The sequence below is a fragment of the Pongo pygmaeus genome, chromosome 14, assembly GCF_028885625.2.
Source record: "Pongo pygmaeus isolate AG05252 chromosome 14, NHGRI_mPonPyg2-v2.0_pri, whole genome shotgun sequence".
NCBI classification, from domain to species: Eukaryota; Metazoa; Chordata; class Mammalia; order Primates; family Hominidae; genus Pongo; species Pongo pygmaeus.
In genome coordinates, this window is record NC_072387.2 from 111,489,974 (window position 1) to 111,505,807 (window position 15,834).

The 15,834-nt window shown below is 35.5% G+C and overlaps 1 protein-coding gene across 3 annotated transcripts in view; it reads left to right on the top strand.

Annotated features, from left to right (window-relative positions):
• The window catches only part of ITGBL1 (integrin subunit beta like 1), a 267,344-nt gene that overhangs the window by 103,608 nt on the left and 147,902 nt on the right, over positions 1-15,834 (top strand). For all 3 annotated transcript variants that reach the window (XM_063651087.1, XM_063651086.1, XM_054445790.2), the window contains exon 3: positions 11,993-12,139. In XM_063651087.1, coding sequence (XP_063507157.1) covers positions 11,993-12,139 — 147 coding nt within the window. The remainder of the gene's footprint in view (positions 1-11,992; positions 12,140-15,834) is intronic.

A 15,834-nucleotide genomic window follows, 5' to 3' on the forward strand; every position in this document is an offset into this window, starting at 1 on the left:
ATAATACACAGACAACGCACACAAGAAAATATATATGCACGTATTTAAGTATTTACATATATGTATGTGTATATATATGCATGTATTTAAGTGTTTTGTGTGTGTGTGTAATGTTTTATATAGATAAAACATTGGTTAGCACTTTAAAGTCTTTGAATTCTTATCTGTCTCCAATTGGTTTTGAATTCATCTCTTAGTAGGTTTGTCTGTTAGTTTTGTGGACATTCTCCAGGAAAATTTCTTATCTCTGTAACCCAGATGCACTATTAGTATTTGATCAGGGATTTTTGTGTGCTATATGAGAGAAGGACTCAGAATTTGCACTTAATGTCCTTTATTTCATTCTGCAAAAGTACTTCTTCATTTAAGTTTAGGGTTGTGATGGTCAGGACAGTTGTGTTAGGGCAACCTGCTCTCCAAACACATTCGTGGATAGTAATAGCTACCATTTTATTGATAAGCAGTGTTCTAAGTGCTTTGTGTGTACTTAGACTCATTCCGTACCTTTGACTCATTCCGTACCTTTAACAGCTCTATGGGAGAGGTGCTATCATTAGCTCTTTTTTCACAAAGGAAGAAGCAGAGATAATGAGAGGTGGTATGAGTTGAACTGGGTCTCCCCAAAAGATGTGTTGAAGTTCTAACACCCAGTACCTCAGGATGTGATCTTATTTGGAAATTGGGCCTTGCAGAGATAATTTATTAAGTTGAGATCATACTGGAGTAGAGTGGGCCCTTAATCCACTATGGTTGGTATCCTTATAAGAAGAAGAAAAGAGGCCGGGCACGGTGGCTCACGCCTGTAATCCCAGCCTTTGGGAGGCCGAGGCAGGCGGATCACCTGAGGTCGGGAGTTCGAGACCAGCTTGACCAACATGGAGAAACTCTGTCTCTACTAAAAATACAAAATTAGGGGTGGTGGCACATGCCTGTAATCCCAGCTACTTGGGAGGCTGAGGCAGGAGAATTGCCTGAACCCCGGAGGCGGAGGTTGTGGTGAGCCGAGATTGTGCCATTGCACTCCAGCCTGGGCAACAAGAGGGAAATTCCATTTCAAAAACAAAAAAAAGAAGAAGAAAAGAGATATAGAGACATGACTGGAGAAGGCCATGTAATTGGAGTGATTGGAGAGGCAAAGATCGGAGTGAAGCAACTGCGAGCTGAGAAACTCCAAGAAATGTAGGTCACTGCCAGAAGCCAAAATAAGGCAATGAAGGATTCTACTCAGAGTCTCAAGAGACCCTGGTCCTGTTCACACCTTGGTTTTGGACTTCTAGTCTCCAGAAATATGAGACAAAATGTTTTTGTTGTCTGGAGTTACTCAATTTGTGGGACTTTGTTATGGCAGTTCTTAGGAAACTAATATGATGGATTAAATAGTTGCCTAAAGTTACATAGTGAGCAAGTCATACAAGCAGAATTTGAGTCAAGCAATCTGTCATTGGAGCCTGCACTCCACAGCCCTGCCTTATCCCTCCTCATGGGACAGACAGAGCAGTGCCACGCTGATGCACAGCTCCTGCTGGGGCATGAGGAATAAGGCTGTGGGCAGAGATTGCTTCTTAGGCAACCAGTGGAACTTAGGATGAAGAACGCAGCACTGTCAGATGAAGAATATTATTAATGTTTATCAAAGATGCACAAAGTTCTGAAAAACATTTTCAACACTGGGAGGAATGTTAAATATCATCTCATTACACAGTGCTTTGACTTTGAGTCACCATTTAAAAGATAAAGTTTATAGCCTTGCTGATCTCCTTGGCATATACTTACATACATAGGTGAATACATAGACACACATGTATGCACATATAAATGTGCATGTCTTTCTTCATTTAACCAGATTCCTTGTGCCCCTGTATTAAAAATGGTCAAGTTTCTATCTCAAACCATGCAATAATTATAATATCAGATAAAGAATTCTTTCACAATCTTTTCTTAGAATTCTAGATGTGACTTAGTTAGTTTCCTTCCTCTACAGTGAGGGAGGAAATAAGAGTGATTTGTGAAGATGCATGTTTTTTTCAGTAAAACTGGGGAGGTTTCACTTATCTCGGGTCTCCTATTCTAGATACAACATTTCAGGAGTCTTGGATTCCTGTTTGATTATCAAGTTCACTTCCATTGACCAATAAATATTGGTAGACGTTAAGTTCTCAGGCTTGAGAGGCTTCTGTCATTTGGTGTGTCTGATGCTAACAGACCCTCTTAAATAAAATGCCTCACGAGGGGCCGGGCACGGTGGCTCATGCCTGTAATCCCAGCACTTTGGGAGGCCGAGGTGGGCGGATCATGAGGTCAGGAGATTGAGACCATCCTGGCTAAAATGGTGAAACCACATTTCTACTAAAACTACAAAAATTAGCCAGGCATGGTGATGCACTCCTGTAATCCCAGCTACTCATGAGACTAAGGCAGGAGAATTGCTTGAATTCGGGAGGTGGAGGTTGCAGTGAGCCGAGATCGCCCCACTCCAGCCTGGGAGACAGAGCAAAACTCCGTCTCAAAAAAAAAAAAAAAAAAAAAGCCTAACGAGAAGGTAAAAGAGCAAGGAGGAAACTAAAGTGAGGATTGTTTTTATTGCAAAAGAGGTGGAGGAATCTTTAAAGATTTCTGAAACAGCAGAAAATCAGATATTGCATGTTCTCACTTATAAGAGAATGAGCTAAACAATGAGTACACAGGGACATAAAGATAAACATAACAGATGCTGAGGACTCCAGAAAGGGGGAGGGAGGGAGGAGGTGGAGGTTGGAAGGTTACTTTTTGGATATAATGTTCATTATTTGGATGATGAGTACACTAGAAGCTCAGTCCCCACCATTAGGCAATATACCCATGTAACAAACATGCACAGGTACCTCCTGAATCTAAGTTTTTTAAAAAAGATTTCTGACAAATAGAGTCTTAGAACTCAAAGCTAGAAGGTGACAAAGAGAACGGAGAATGTCTGTCATCAACTCTAATGGTCTTCCCTTTCTCTCGTTCCCTTCTCAGGACACCTGAGATATGCCATACTCTCTTTTATTATCATGGATTCTCTGGTAGGGAAAGGGTCACCAAGTTTTTGGGATTTATGTGGATGAAACAGGGCAGAGGAAGATAAATCTGACACCCTCTTAAAGGGGCATGCCTTGCCTCCCTCAAGAAATTCTGATCTCATATACATTTTTAATTTACCAGACAAAAATATTGGGACCAGAAAAATTAAAAGATTAACCAACTGGCTGAAGGCCACAGAGCTAGCAGTGACATAATCTATACTAACACCTAGAGGTTTCCTGAATCCCAAACTAGTGCTTGTGTATTTGTATTTGTGTGTGTGTGTGTTTATATAACTTTCATGAATTTGATACATAAATATATGTTTGACTTTATAAAATTTTCTAAGTTCAGCTAAAATATTGTGTTTTGCTTTAGTATAATTTCAATTTCATCCTTTAGTCACAGGTTATTAGAAAACCCCCTAATTTTAGTAGTATTAATGCCAACACACCTTAACAATAAACATATCATGATTATCTGCAATTTTTTTTTTTTTTTTGAGACAGAGTTTCGCTCTTGTTGCCCAGGCTGGAGTGCAGTGGTGTGATCTGGGCTCACTGCAACCTCTGCCTTCCGGTTTCAAGAGATTCTTCTGCCTCAGTCTCCCGAGTAGCTGGGATTACAGGTGTCTACCACTACGCCCGGCTAATTTTTTTTTGTATTTTTAGTAGAGACGGGGTTTCACCATGTTCGCCAAGCTGGTCTCGAACTCCTGACCTTGTGATTCTCCCGCCTCGGCCTCCCAAAGTTCTGGGATTACAGGCGTAAGCCACCGCACCCAGCTGATTATCTGCAATATTTTAATGGATACTTTGAATGACACATAGAATTTTAACTGGTCATGGTTGCTTTTAGTAGGAAACAAGATCTGATCACAATTAATTGATGTCTGTCACCCCCTTGTTTTAATAGATTGCTTTGTTATGAGAAAATACTACTTTGTTATGAGAAAAAGAAAATAATTGAGGATGTAGTATGGGATTTTCAAGATGAAGGGAATCTTGGGGCTATTCAATACAATCTCTTAGTTTTGCACATGAGCACAGTGAGGTAGGTCAAGAAAAAACTCATGACTCGATTTCTGAATTATTTTATGTACCAGTTTTAGCGTTATTCAGTTTTAAATCATGAAGTTCAATAACTTTACTGTTATAGTTCTTTCACCAAGGATTATGAATAATCCAAATCTATGCATGTGTGTTTCAAAGGAAGCAGTAAAAATAAAACCAGTGCTATCAAACAACCAATCCATAGCTTTTACTAACACCACTCTTCCCAGAGAAAGAGTCCTTTCAAGTCCATTGCTAAATTCCAGAACTAAACAGGTAATGTTGGCTGTCATGGGAAAAACATAGCTTTTGAGCTTACCAGCTATGTGACCTTGAGCCAAACCAAACTACTTAAACTCTGCTCAGTCTTCTCACTTGCAGAGTGGAAAAACAAAGCCCATCTCATTGGCTCATTATGAAAATCAGACTAGCTTGCATAAAGTACTTATCATAGTACTAGAAGCCAATAATTATTAGTTTCCCTTTCTTTTCTTTTTTATTTTCCTGTCAAGATTACATGGCTAGTTAGTGTCCAGGCAGGACAAGAGTAGAGACCTTTTAATTTCGAGGCAGTGGAACCCTCTGTATTCTTCCATTGTCCACATGAAAATGCTCTCAGGAACGAAAAGCAGAAATATCTAAGGAACATTCTTTTTTCTCAGCTTGAGAAGCAAGCCAGGGACTGGTGCCCTGTCTTAAAAATGGTGAAGTTTCTATCTCAAATCATGAAATAATTGTAATATCAGATAAAGAATTCTTTCACAATCTTTTCTTAGAATTCTAGATGTTACATAGTTTTTTTTTTTTGTTTCTTATTACTAGAGAAGGCTTAGGAATCCATGGTGGCTCAAAAATGACTAGAGAAAAATTGAGTTTATTATAAACTGAGCATATTTGAATACACTGGAAAATAGGACACAAAACAGGTTTTGGGAATTTACATATTTGAACAAAGCAAATGGATTTTAGCTGGCAGAGTCAACTAAGTGTTCAAATTAAAATACCTCTATTTCAAGGTTATCATGAGGCTGTAGCAGTGGTACACCTAGCTTATTTGATGCACAGAGAGAATAAATTTTTAATATCCATCCTTCTCTATGTAATAAAATGGTTCCCAGTAGTAATCGTGAAGAGATAATTAACAATCAAATTTTTAAATTTGTTTTTTAGTCTTAAAACAGGTAACAATGTACATAGAATAATACATTTACTTTTAAAAGATATTACAAAATTTAATTAAATAATTTATACATGAACAAAAATTTGCACTTACCTCAAAAGTTACACATTACATCCCTCTGTATGCTGTTTTAAAATGTAAAACAAATAAACATTCCAAGTGGTTAAAAAGACAAACACAAGTAAGTTATCCTTTTTTTTGTATTTATAATCTCTGAGCTATAATTATTTCCAATATACATGTAAAGACAGGGCTGTGTAGCATCACAGGTGTTGGGGATGTGAGCTCTAGTTATTCTTTACCCTTGATGAACTTACTTGCAAAGTGGCTGTAAGATTCTGGTTTCCACTTAGGGATGTAGAAAGTTACAAAGTGTGATTCCCATTCTTACGCTGAAGAAAAGTGGGACAAATTAAAAATCCCCATGTGTTTCTGAATTTATCCAAGATCTGAAGTCACAGGAAAAGCAACTGGCCCCAAATCTGGAGATAGATAGGCAGATGAAGGGAGAGAGAGAAATGCGCTCAGGCTTAGCTGGGTAGACACAATTAGGCCCTGAGGAAGGGTGGTTGGAAAGTTGGTAGTGGCCAAATGTGCCCTCATGAATGAGCATGAAGCCCCCGGGTGCTGCAGAATTTGAGAGTCCACACCCTCTTCAGATTTGTATCTATAAATCCTACTGAGCTCTCACAGCAAGGACTGGAGGATGCTTTCGAAAACAGATCCAGGAAGTGGGGAATTCAAGGAAGAGAGGAGCAACTCCTCCAGGATGGTCATGAAACTATCCAGACATTTAGTACCTATTTCCCCTATAAAACAAAATCTTTCACTGTTGGGGGAAGGGTAATACATCTCCTTGCTCTTAGGGTATTTGTAAGTATCCATGGCAGCTATGGGAAGGAAACATAAATAAATGAAAACTCGACATAGATAAATAACAAAGAAAACATATCACACAAAAACAAAGAGGTGGACTTATCATTTTCAAATTACTGAACACAAAAGCAAACAGAAACTCTTACAGGCAGTTACAGAAAAAGAAACACATGCAGAGGAACAAAGATACTAATGACAGGGACTTCTTGTCAGAAACCATGCAGGCTTGGGGAAAATGGAGAGACGTCTTCGAAGGCCTGAAAGAAATAAATGTTAGCATTGAATTCCATATCCAACAAAAAGTATATTCCAAAAATGAAAACAATTAAGGATTTTTATGAGGCTATTCATTACAGCAGACCTACCCTAAATAAATGTGAAGGAAGTTCTTTAGACAAAAAGAATGTGATACTTGACAAACTTGAATCTACACAAAGAAATGAAGAGCAATGGAAATGGAATAAATTAAAGTGTAATAGCATTATAGTTTTATTTTTAGTTACTCTAAAAATAACTGACTGTCTAAAACAAAATTAATGTCAGTAGATTGTGTGTCTATAGGAAACGTGTGTGTTTATGCAAAAGTAAAATGGCACAAAGAATGAGAGGAAAGAGCTGGGAATTTAATGTTTTAAGTTCCTAAAATTACATGTAAAGTGGTACAATGTTATTTGAATGTAAACTCTGGTTTATTAAAGATATATAATGTATATACTAGGACAACCACTAAAAATCAACGTATACAAATAGTAGAGGAAACAGAATAAAAAGTAATTCTCAATAAACAAAACAGAAAGCAGAAAAAAGAGGCAAAAACAAGAACTGATAAAGCTAATAAAAATTGCTTAGAAAGTTGGTAGATTTATATCCAGCAATGTAAAAAATCATGTTAAATGTGATCTCTTTAAACTCACCAGTTAAAAGATAGAGATTGTCAAATTGTATAAAAACTGAGAAACGACTAATCTATAAGAAACCACTTTAAAGATAAGACATTGACAGGTTAAATATAAATGAATGGGAAAGGTATTCTATGCAAACACCCGTCCAATGAAAACTGGATCAACTATATTGATGATAGACAAAGTAGGCTTTAGGACAAGAAATAATATCAAGGATAAAGAGAGATATTACACAATGAAAAAGTAATTATATCCTAAGTTTAAAAATGCTGAGTATATATACACATAAAGCATTTCAAAATGCATAAATTTTTAAAAAATGACAGACTGAAAGGGGAAAAAATCCACAATTGTAGTTGATGTCAATACTCCTTTCTCATAGTCGACAGAACAAGTAGATAGAAAATTAGTGAGGATATAGGAAACCTGAACAAAATTATTACCAGCTTGACCAAATTGACATTTATAGAACAGCAGAAGACACATTATTTTAAAATGCGCAAGGAAAATTGAACAAGATAGATCATCTTCTGGGTCATATTAGAAGCCTTCAGAAATTTAAAAGAAACTCTATTGTCATGTAATAATGTGATTAAACTAGAAATTACAGAAATAGATCTGAAAAAAAATTTGAACAACATACTTCTACATAACCCGTAGGTCAATAGGAAATCTCAAGGGATATTAAAAATATTTTAATGAATAAAAATAAAATAATTTATAAATAAAAATATTTAACTGAAAGAAAATAAAAATATATCAAAAATTTGTGGATTGCAGCTAACATAGTACTTACAGAAAAATTTACAGAATTAAATGTTTATATTAGAACAGAAGAAGTGTTGAAAATTAATTCTTCTATATATATTTCTACCCTAGAAAATAGAAAAAAAAAAGACCTAATTAAATCCAAAGACAGGAGAAGGAAGAAAATAATAAAGATTAGAGAAAAAAATAGTGAAATTGAAAAGAGAAAAACAATAAAGAAAATCAATAAAACCAAAATCTGATTATTTGAAAATAACAATAAAATTGCTTTATTTTTAAGCAGACTGATCAAGAAACATACAGGACATACAAATATTACCAGCATCAGCATGGAATAGCATACATAATATCCAACACTATGCATGTTAAAAAGATAGTAAGCTTATGATATCAGCAAGTCTATGCCTATTAAGTTCAGGAATTTAAATGAAATGGGCCAAGTCCTTGAAAGACACAATCTACCAAAATCAATTAAAAAGAAATAGATAACTTGAATAGCCAATATTGGTCAAGCAAAGTGAATCATAGTTAAACATTTGTAAAAAGGAATATTATAGGCTCCGATGATTTTACTAGCAAATTCTACCAAACCCTTAAGGATAAAATAATGCTGATTCTATACTACCTCTTCCAAAAACTAGGAGATTAGAGAATACATTTCAGATCATTTCATTAGGGCAACATTTTCCTTATCCTAAAAGTAGACAAATACCTTACAACAAACAAAACTACATGCCAGTATGATTTATAAACATAGAACACCAAATTTTTAATAGAATATTAGCAAATGGAATCCAATATATAAAGAAATACATAAAAATATAATACTTACCAACCAAATGAGGTATATCTCAAGACGCAAGGCTGGTACAACATTAAAAAAATCAATCAATATATTTCACTGTATTCACAGACTAAATATTGTTAAGATGGCAATTCTCTCTACTTTTATCTATAGATTCAATGCAATCCCTATCAAAATCTGTGCAAGATGAACTTCTATCCAGGAGATATGTACATATATATGTATATACAACAATTTACATACACATATATCTGTACATATATGTATATATAACAATTTATGTACATATATATGTATCCTGGTTATACATGTATATATGTGTATATATATGTTGATATACATATATATGTTTTTTATATATACATATATGAGACAATGAACTTGCATCCAGGATAAACATACATATACAAGTATATATAAATTTGTAAACATATATATATAGAAATATAGGTATATATGTATGTAAATATGTACATATATGTATATATAATTATATATGTTATATATTCATATGTATAAACGACTCTGAAATTTCAATACAAAAACGGGCAAAATAAGATAGATGTATTGCAAATAAGCATATGAAAGGCTATTCGGTATCATCAGAGCAGAGTTACACTGCCACAAGCCAGGAAATGCTCAAGATTACCTGCAACCACCAGCAACTAGGAGAGAGGCATGGAACAGTTTCTCCCTCAGGTCCTCCAGAACTAACCAACCCGATTTCAGGTTCCAGCCTTCATCACTTTGAGAGAATAAATTTCTGTTTTTTTAAGCCACCAAGTTTGTGGTGCTTTGTTATGGAAGATTCAGGAAACTAACACATAACAAATTATTTTGAAAAATGAGGTGTGTTTTGAAGCCAAGTTATTGGCACTGTAATGGAGATTACCTTGCCACAATAATATAGCAACCTCATCCCCCAAGGTCTGCTAAAGCTCTTACTAACCTTAGAAAAAGTTGTAAAAAATAGTCTGAGTACTATTTTTTAAATATATATTTATCTTTAAACAAGGTTACACAGGCTATTTGATAATTCTTGACAGTCAGAGATCAATTCCTATTCAATGAGTTTTCCTAAATGGAAGAAAATGAATCATGGAACCCTTACTGGGCATAAAGCTTAGAAAGAATGTAAAGGCAGATGGCCCTGTCTGACATTAGCTGTCATCTTTGCCTCCAAACAGATGCTAAGGAAGAAGCTGAAAACACATTACAGTGTCTGACACAGTGTTAGTCTAAGCATGTGCCTAAGATGCTAATACAGGTTATGAGAGAAGGGGGCCTCCTAGCCAAAGTTTTGCAAATTCTAAGCTAAAAAAATTTAAAATATTTTTCATGATAAGACATATGAGGCTCAATAGTGTGCTGATATATATCGTGACACATTAGAACAGAAGATAGCAGACTCTTTTCCATGTTTATTTTACCCTAGAATCTTCTGTGAAGAGAGTTTCATGAAACTGAGCCTCCATGAACTCACTTCAGGGGATAAGCAACTTAGAATATTGCTTCTGTTGATGCTTCATTGGGTCAGTTTGGAAGGGATGGATCTCTCCCTATCCTGTATACATTTTGTTTATTTTCCCCCTATCTTTCTATTTTTAACCATCTCACCTTTAAAAAGATGTTCCTTTGACCCACAAATTATTTCACATCTCTACTGTGTATACTTTAGGATCTAAGATGTCCTATTCAATATAAAATTTAAAAAATCACATTGAGTAGTCTTTTATTCCTGATTCACCAAATTACTGCTACCATAATGCTTTATCTTCTAAATCATTTCTATTTTCTGTACTGTTTATATGAAGACTGTTTATTGGTGTGGAACCATAAGAAACAGCTGATATTCAGCTTATGAAAGTGGCAATTCCATATGGTTCAACCTAATACATTAATGTTATTAAAGAGTCAACACAGTTTCCAAGATAGTTGATTTATCAAAGAGCCTTAGCCACTGCAAGAATTTGGCTCAATGCTTTTATAAATAGGCTAGGTGGTTGACAGGTGAGATTACTTATGCTTATAAATGATACCAAGTTGGGCAAGATTGACAATATTTTGTAGGGCCACGCAGCAATGGAAAATGATGCAGTCAATTTGATGGAGTAATGTGTGCTGAATAGAATGAATTCCTAATAAAATACTTGCAAGGTTTTGGTTATAAAATAGAATAATTAATTTTATAAATGCAACAGAAATAAGAACATTTACGTGGACTGGTCCACATAAAGAGCAGTTTTAAAGTCACAGCCAATCACAGATTCAGGCTCTGCTGAACATGCCCAAATGGGCAGCCTCCAAGCCATTCATACTGACCAGCCATCTGGACCTTATCCCTTGGATTTCAGCTACCATGTTGAATCGGATCAATGACTTCATGTGGCCTATGAATTTTAGGCATTTAGACATAGTAGTATTGTCTTGAGTAATATATGTACACTCTTCCTGTAACCCATTCAAAATCTGCTCAACTTTCAAGGGCCAGTTAACAGTCAAGGAAGTCCAGAAAGTCTCCGCTCTTATGTTTATAGGTCATAGACTTTATCCCAACTTAACTCGAGGTGACAATCACTTGTGGCTGACGATCACATCAGCTTCTTTGTATATTAGCCTTGACTTTGAAGTTTGTACGTTCTTTGAGGACAAGGACCAAGTACTGCACATGTTTTGCCCTTCTGTCAGACTAATGTGCAATCAATAAAAACATTAGTAGGCGTCATCAAGCAGGACTTAATAACGTTGCCGATCACAACAATGAAAACAACATGCATTAAAGAAAAATGACTATTGAGAACATTAAAGATTGAAAAATTTATGTGGAGGTGGATGAATATGAAACAAAATATATACGTATTTTATGTCCATATTACTGAAGTTGGTATTTAATATATCCATAAATTTCATTACATGCTTAATTCGAGTAACAGTAAGGCCAGTGTTTAGTAGAGTTTCATGTAAGAGTCTTTATTCATGGTTTGTGGTTTAATGTGTTATGCAAAATACAGTAAACGAAGTATTTTTTCGTTGGACTTTTGTCTCTTAAATACTGAGATGCTGGATAGAATGGTTTTTCAGTGCTGAATTTTCTGACTCTGTGATTTATCAGGCTTTTTCATGTATTATCCTAATGTCTTTATAAATTAATGTTTTTATAATTTATCAGTTGATTATTGAAATAAAATTTTCATATTCCATTGCATTTTATATAATAGCATTACCCCTCAGCCACTGTGATATACATGAGTTTCAATTTATTATATCTCAGTTCCAAATCTCAATGTCACCGTTAAGAGTATGTGTTACAGTAGTGGTTACCTTTGGAAAACAATCTGAGTCTGACTAGATGTTGTTCAATCCCCAGGCCATGGTAAGTGTGACTGTGGCAAGTGCAAGTGTGACCAGGGATGGTATGGGGATGCTTGCCAGTACCCAACTAACTGTGACTTGACCAAGAAGAAAAGTAACCAACTGTGCAAGAATTCACAAGACATCATCTGCTCTAATGCAGGTAAGAAGTATACCCTGTGAAAATTGTTAAGTGGAATAATCAAATTTTGTTTTTAATGGAAATATGTGGGCGTGGAGAAATGTCGAATCTCAGAGTGAGTCTGCTTTTGAGTATGTTTTTTAGAAGTGAAATTCAGATAAATCAATAGAAAAAAAAAATGCCATCTTGCTGAGACTGGCAAGTTTGATGCTTTCCAGCTGTTCCAAATGCCTCCTTCTAGCAGGATATTCACTGGAAACAACACCCCAACAACATTTTATGTAAATTGTGAGCCATGATATTGAATACCGGATTACATCTGTTAAAAAGGATTTATATAAACCGACTTAATTATTTTCTGTTACAGATCAAGGGTGCTTTGAATTTTTACCTTCGCAAAATAGAACCAAATACTTTAAATTTGATAGAAGTTTCAGATATACTGGTTATAAAGCTCTTTGAAGGATATAGTCACAGAAAGATTTTTTGTTTGATCAAAATATTTTTTATTTCATAGAAGTTATTTGAAAATATTTTTTACAAAATTATAGCGATGCTGTTAAAATTTATTAGCAAAATCATATAAAAGAGTTGCAGTTTAGGTTTCAATGGTATTTAGCGAGTGTTACCGTAATTAAATATTCTTTTTACATTTGGGCAGGTGAAGCCTCAATATCAGATTTTCTCAACCGTGGTTGAACATCAGCATCCCAAGGGGAAAGGAATAAAGTGTCAGTTCTCATGTAGTACACCAGAGGTTCTGTTTCAAGTGCTTTGGTGTGTGGCCTTGACGTTGGTGGTTTTTTTAAAGCTCTCTGGGTGATTTTAATATAGATCGAGTGTGTGACCCATTGCTCTAAATGCTAAAGGTGAGGATTTGACTTCACGAATGAGGACCTTTCCTCCTGAAGCTCACATTGTTGGTAGGGCCCATCTCTAACCAGAGCTGAGAATTCCCCACAGTCTGATTGCAACAGATTGTGTGTTTTAGACTGAGCTGAGTTAAAGGTGTTTTGCTGATAGGAATCAGGACCACATCCAAAGCGAGGTGTGAGTGGATCCGTCAGGGGTCATGACAAATGGTCTTAGCAGTTAGGTCCCTTTCTGTGTTCATGATGTTCTCATCATATTTCTCTAGCACTTCAGTCTTTCTTTCTTCTTAGTAGGATTTCTTTACTTCCAATTCATAACACCCACCCCTCCAAACATACACACACACACACACAAACACGCACACACACACACGCGCGCGCGCGCGCATGCCCCATAGCGTCTTTCATCTTGAAAAAATTATTCTTTTCAAACTGGTTTCAGTAACGAGACTTGAATATTGTTTTGGGTTTGAAATCTATTTTGGGATTTATTTATTTATTGTTTGCAAATCAAATTTAGGTTTTTTTTTTAAAGAGCATTATAATCAAATGCGGTAGTCTAGGATTCTAAAGATGTTTAATATTAAGGAATCTAAACATGTAATTCACCACATTAACATATCTTAAAGGAGAAAACATACAGAAGTGTTTCAGTAGATGATAAAACATATTTGATACAATATAAACGCATTTCTAGGACTCTCTCATTTTTTAAGCATGGATGCAATACTTTTATTCATAACCTGGTTTAGTCAAGTGACCCAGTAGTGTCCTGTATAGCATTTTCCTCTCCTTACAGGATTCAGACTATTGAAAATGTTATGTTTATATCTCTCTTTAGTCTTTAATCTGGGCCATTTCCACAGACTTTGGCTTTAGAGCATTGAAACTTGTGAAGAAAGTTGTCCTCATTTTATTAAAAGAAAAGTGTACTTATCTTGGATTTGTCTGATGTCTCCCCCCCATGATTAGATTCATAATACATATTCTTAGGTAAAACACTAGAGAAATGGTTTTGCGTTCTCAAAATGTTTCATCTGGAAACACATGATGCCCATCTGCTCATATAGGTGATGTCAGTTTTGATGAGCTGGTCAAGGTGTTGGCTAGTGTCTCAACTGTGTTATTTCTGACTTACCCTCTTCACAAATGTGCATTCTATGAGGAAAAATACTTTAAAGCCGTACATGTATCACATTCCTCACTAAAATTACCCCAGATTTATCATCCGCTGATGACAATCACCTGACACAGTATTGACAATGATGACTGGAAAATGATGACTGGAAAATGATGATTTATGAACTGTAACATTCTCTCCAAATAGACTAGTTGGCACTCAGCATTCCATCACAAACAGGAATCCTCCTCCCTCATCTACCAGTTATTTGATATTTCATTTACTTAGTGACTTATTATCAGTCTAGAAGCACAATTCTTATTATTTCATTGATTTGTTATTCATTTTGTACATAATTATTCTGGTGCACAGAGTTTTCCAGATTAGGTATTAGAGCCCATCAGGCTAGCTTTTGTGTTTTTGTGACATGCCTGCCTTGTTTTTTTGTTTTTGTTTTGTTTTTGCAATTCTTTACTTGTTGGCATAATAACATATTCCAGGGTCATATTGGACCTGCTTCACTGCACCTTTGGAATCCGCCACTTATCCAAATAGCCCTGATTCCTTTTAGTGAAAATGGTATTTGAATAAAAATTGTGAGCACAGGGATGCTTATTTCCACTGGAGTGTGTTTGCTTCTTGGCCCTTTCTGCAAATAGGCTTGTGTCAAAAAAGTAGATTGAAGCATAATACAATTTTTATTTTATCTGAGCAAACAATGATTCATGAATCAGGCAGCTCCAGATCAGAAGTGGTTCAGGAGCTTCATTGAGGGAATGCAAGTGGGAGGCTTTTATAGGGTGAACAGATAAAGAAAGCAAAGAAAAATAGTTGATTGGCTAACGTTATACGGTTGCCTTATTTAGTCTATCCTGTTGGAAAGTCCCTAGTTATATAATTATAGGTTTGTTGGTTCCTTCTGATTGGTTAAACTTAAGTTCTGTTCTTCTTTAATGTAGACATTTACAAGAAATAAGCTAAGTTTCACTTATTTTTGCCTATCAGGCTAGGTTAGGATCATTTATGAGGCCTAACTGGCTTAGTCTGCTCAAGCATTCTTTAGGCCTTGTCTCCATTTTAATTTATCTTGACACTAGTAAATATATGCCTGTGCATATACACACAAATACATATACACATACCTGCACACAGATATGCATGTGCACATACACATACATGCGTATTTTAGAAATCATGAATTTACACCAGTGCATCTAATTCCAGTGCAACCTCACAGGATTACTTCTTGTTTTCTCCATTCCATATTTGCATGTCCCATTTTCACAGGGAGAATCCTGGCTCCCAATACCACCAACATATTTACTTATTTGCTCAATCCTATACTACATCTCTAGTTACTCCTAGAAGTGCTGCAGACATACCACTAAACCAAGCAAATCTACCAAAAGAGATTAGGATTTGCAGTCCACCCCTCTCCACTTGCCCCCGCTCACTGTACCTCAGTCATGCCCAAGATTGGGGTGTGTAGTCGAATGCTGTGTTCATAAGTCACTCAGACTTATTTTATTTTCTTCTCTTTTAGTGTGGTTATGGTACTCATTTGAAATACAATTTAGCTTATTTATTTCAGATCACTTTCAATTTTAGGTTTTATAATCCCTTCCCATCTGTATTAATATATTTTATAATGTATAGTACACTAACATGCTTCTAAAATTCATAACTATGCAGAAAAGCATACTCAGAGAATCATCCCTCTCTTC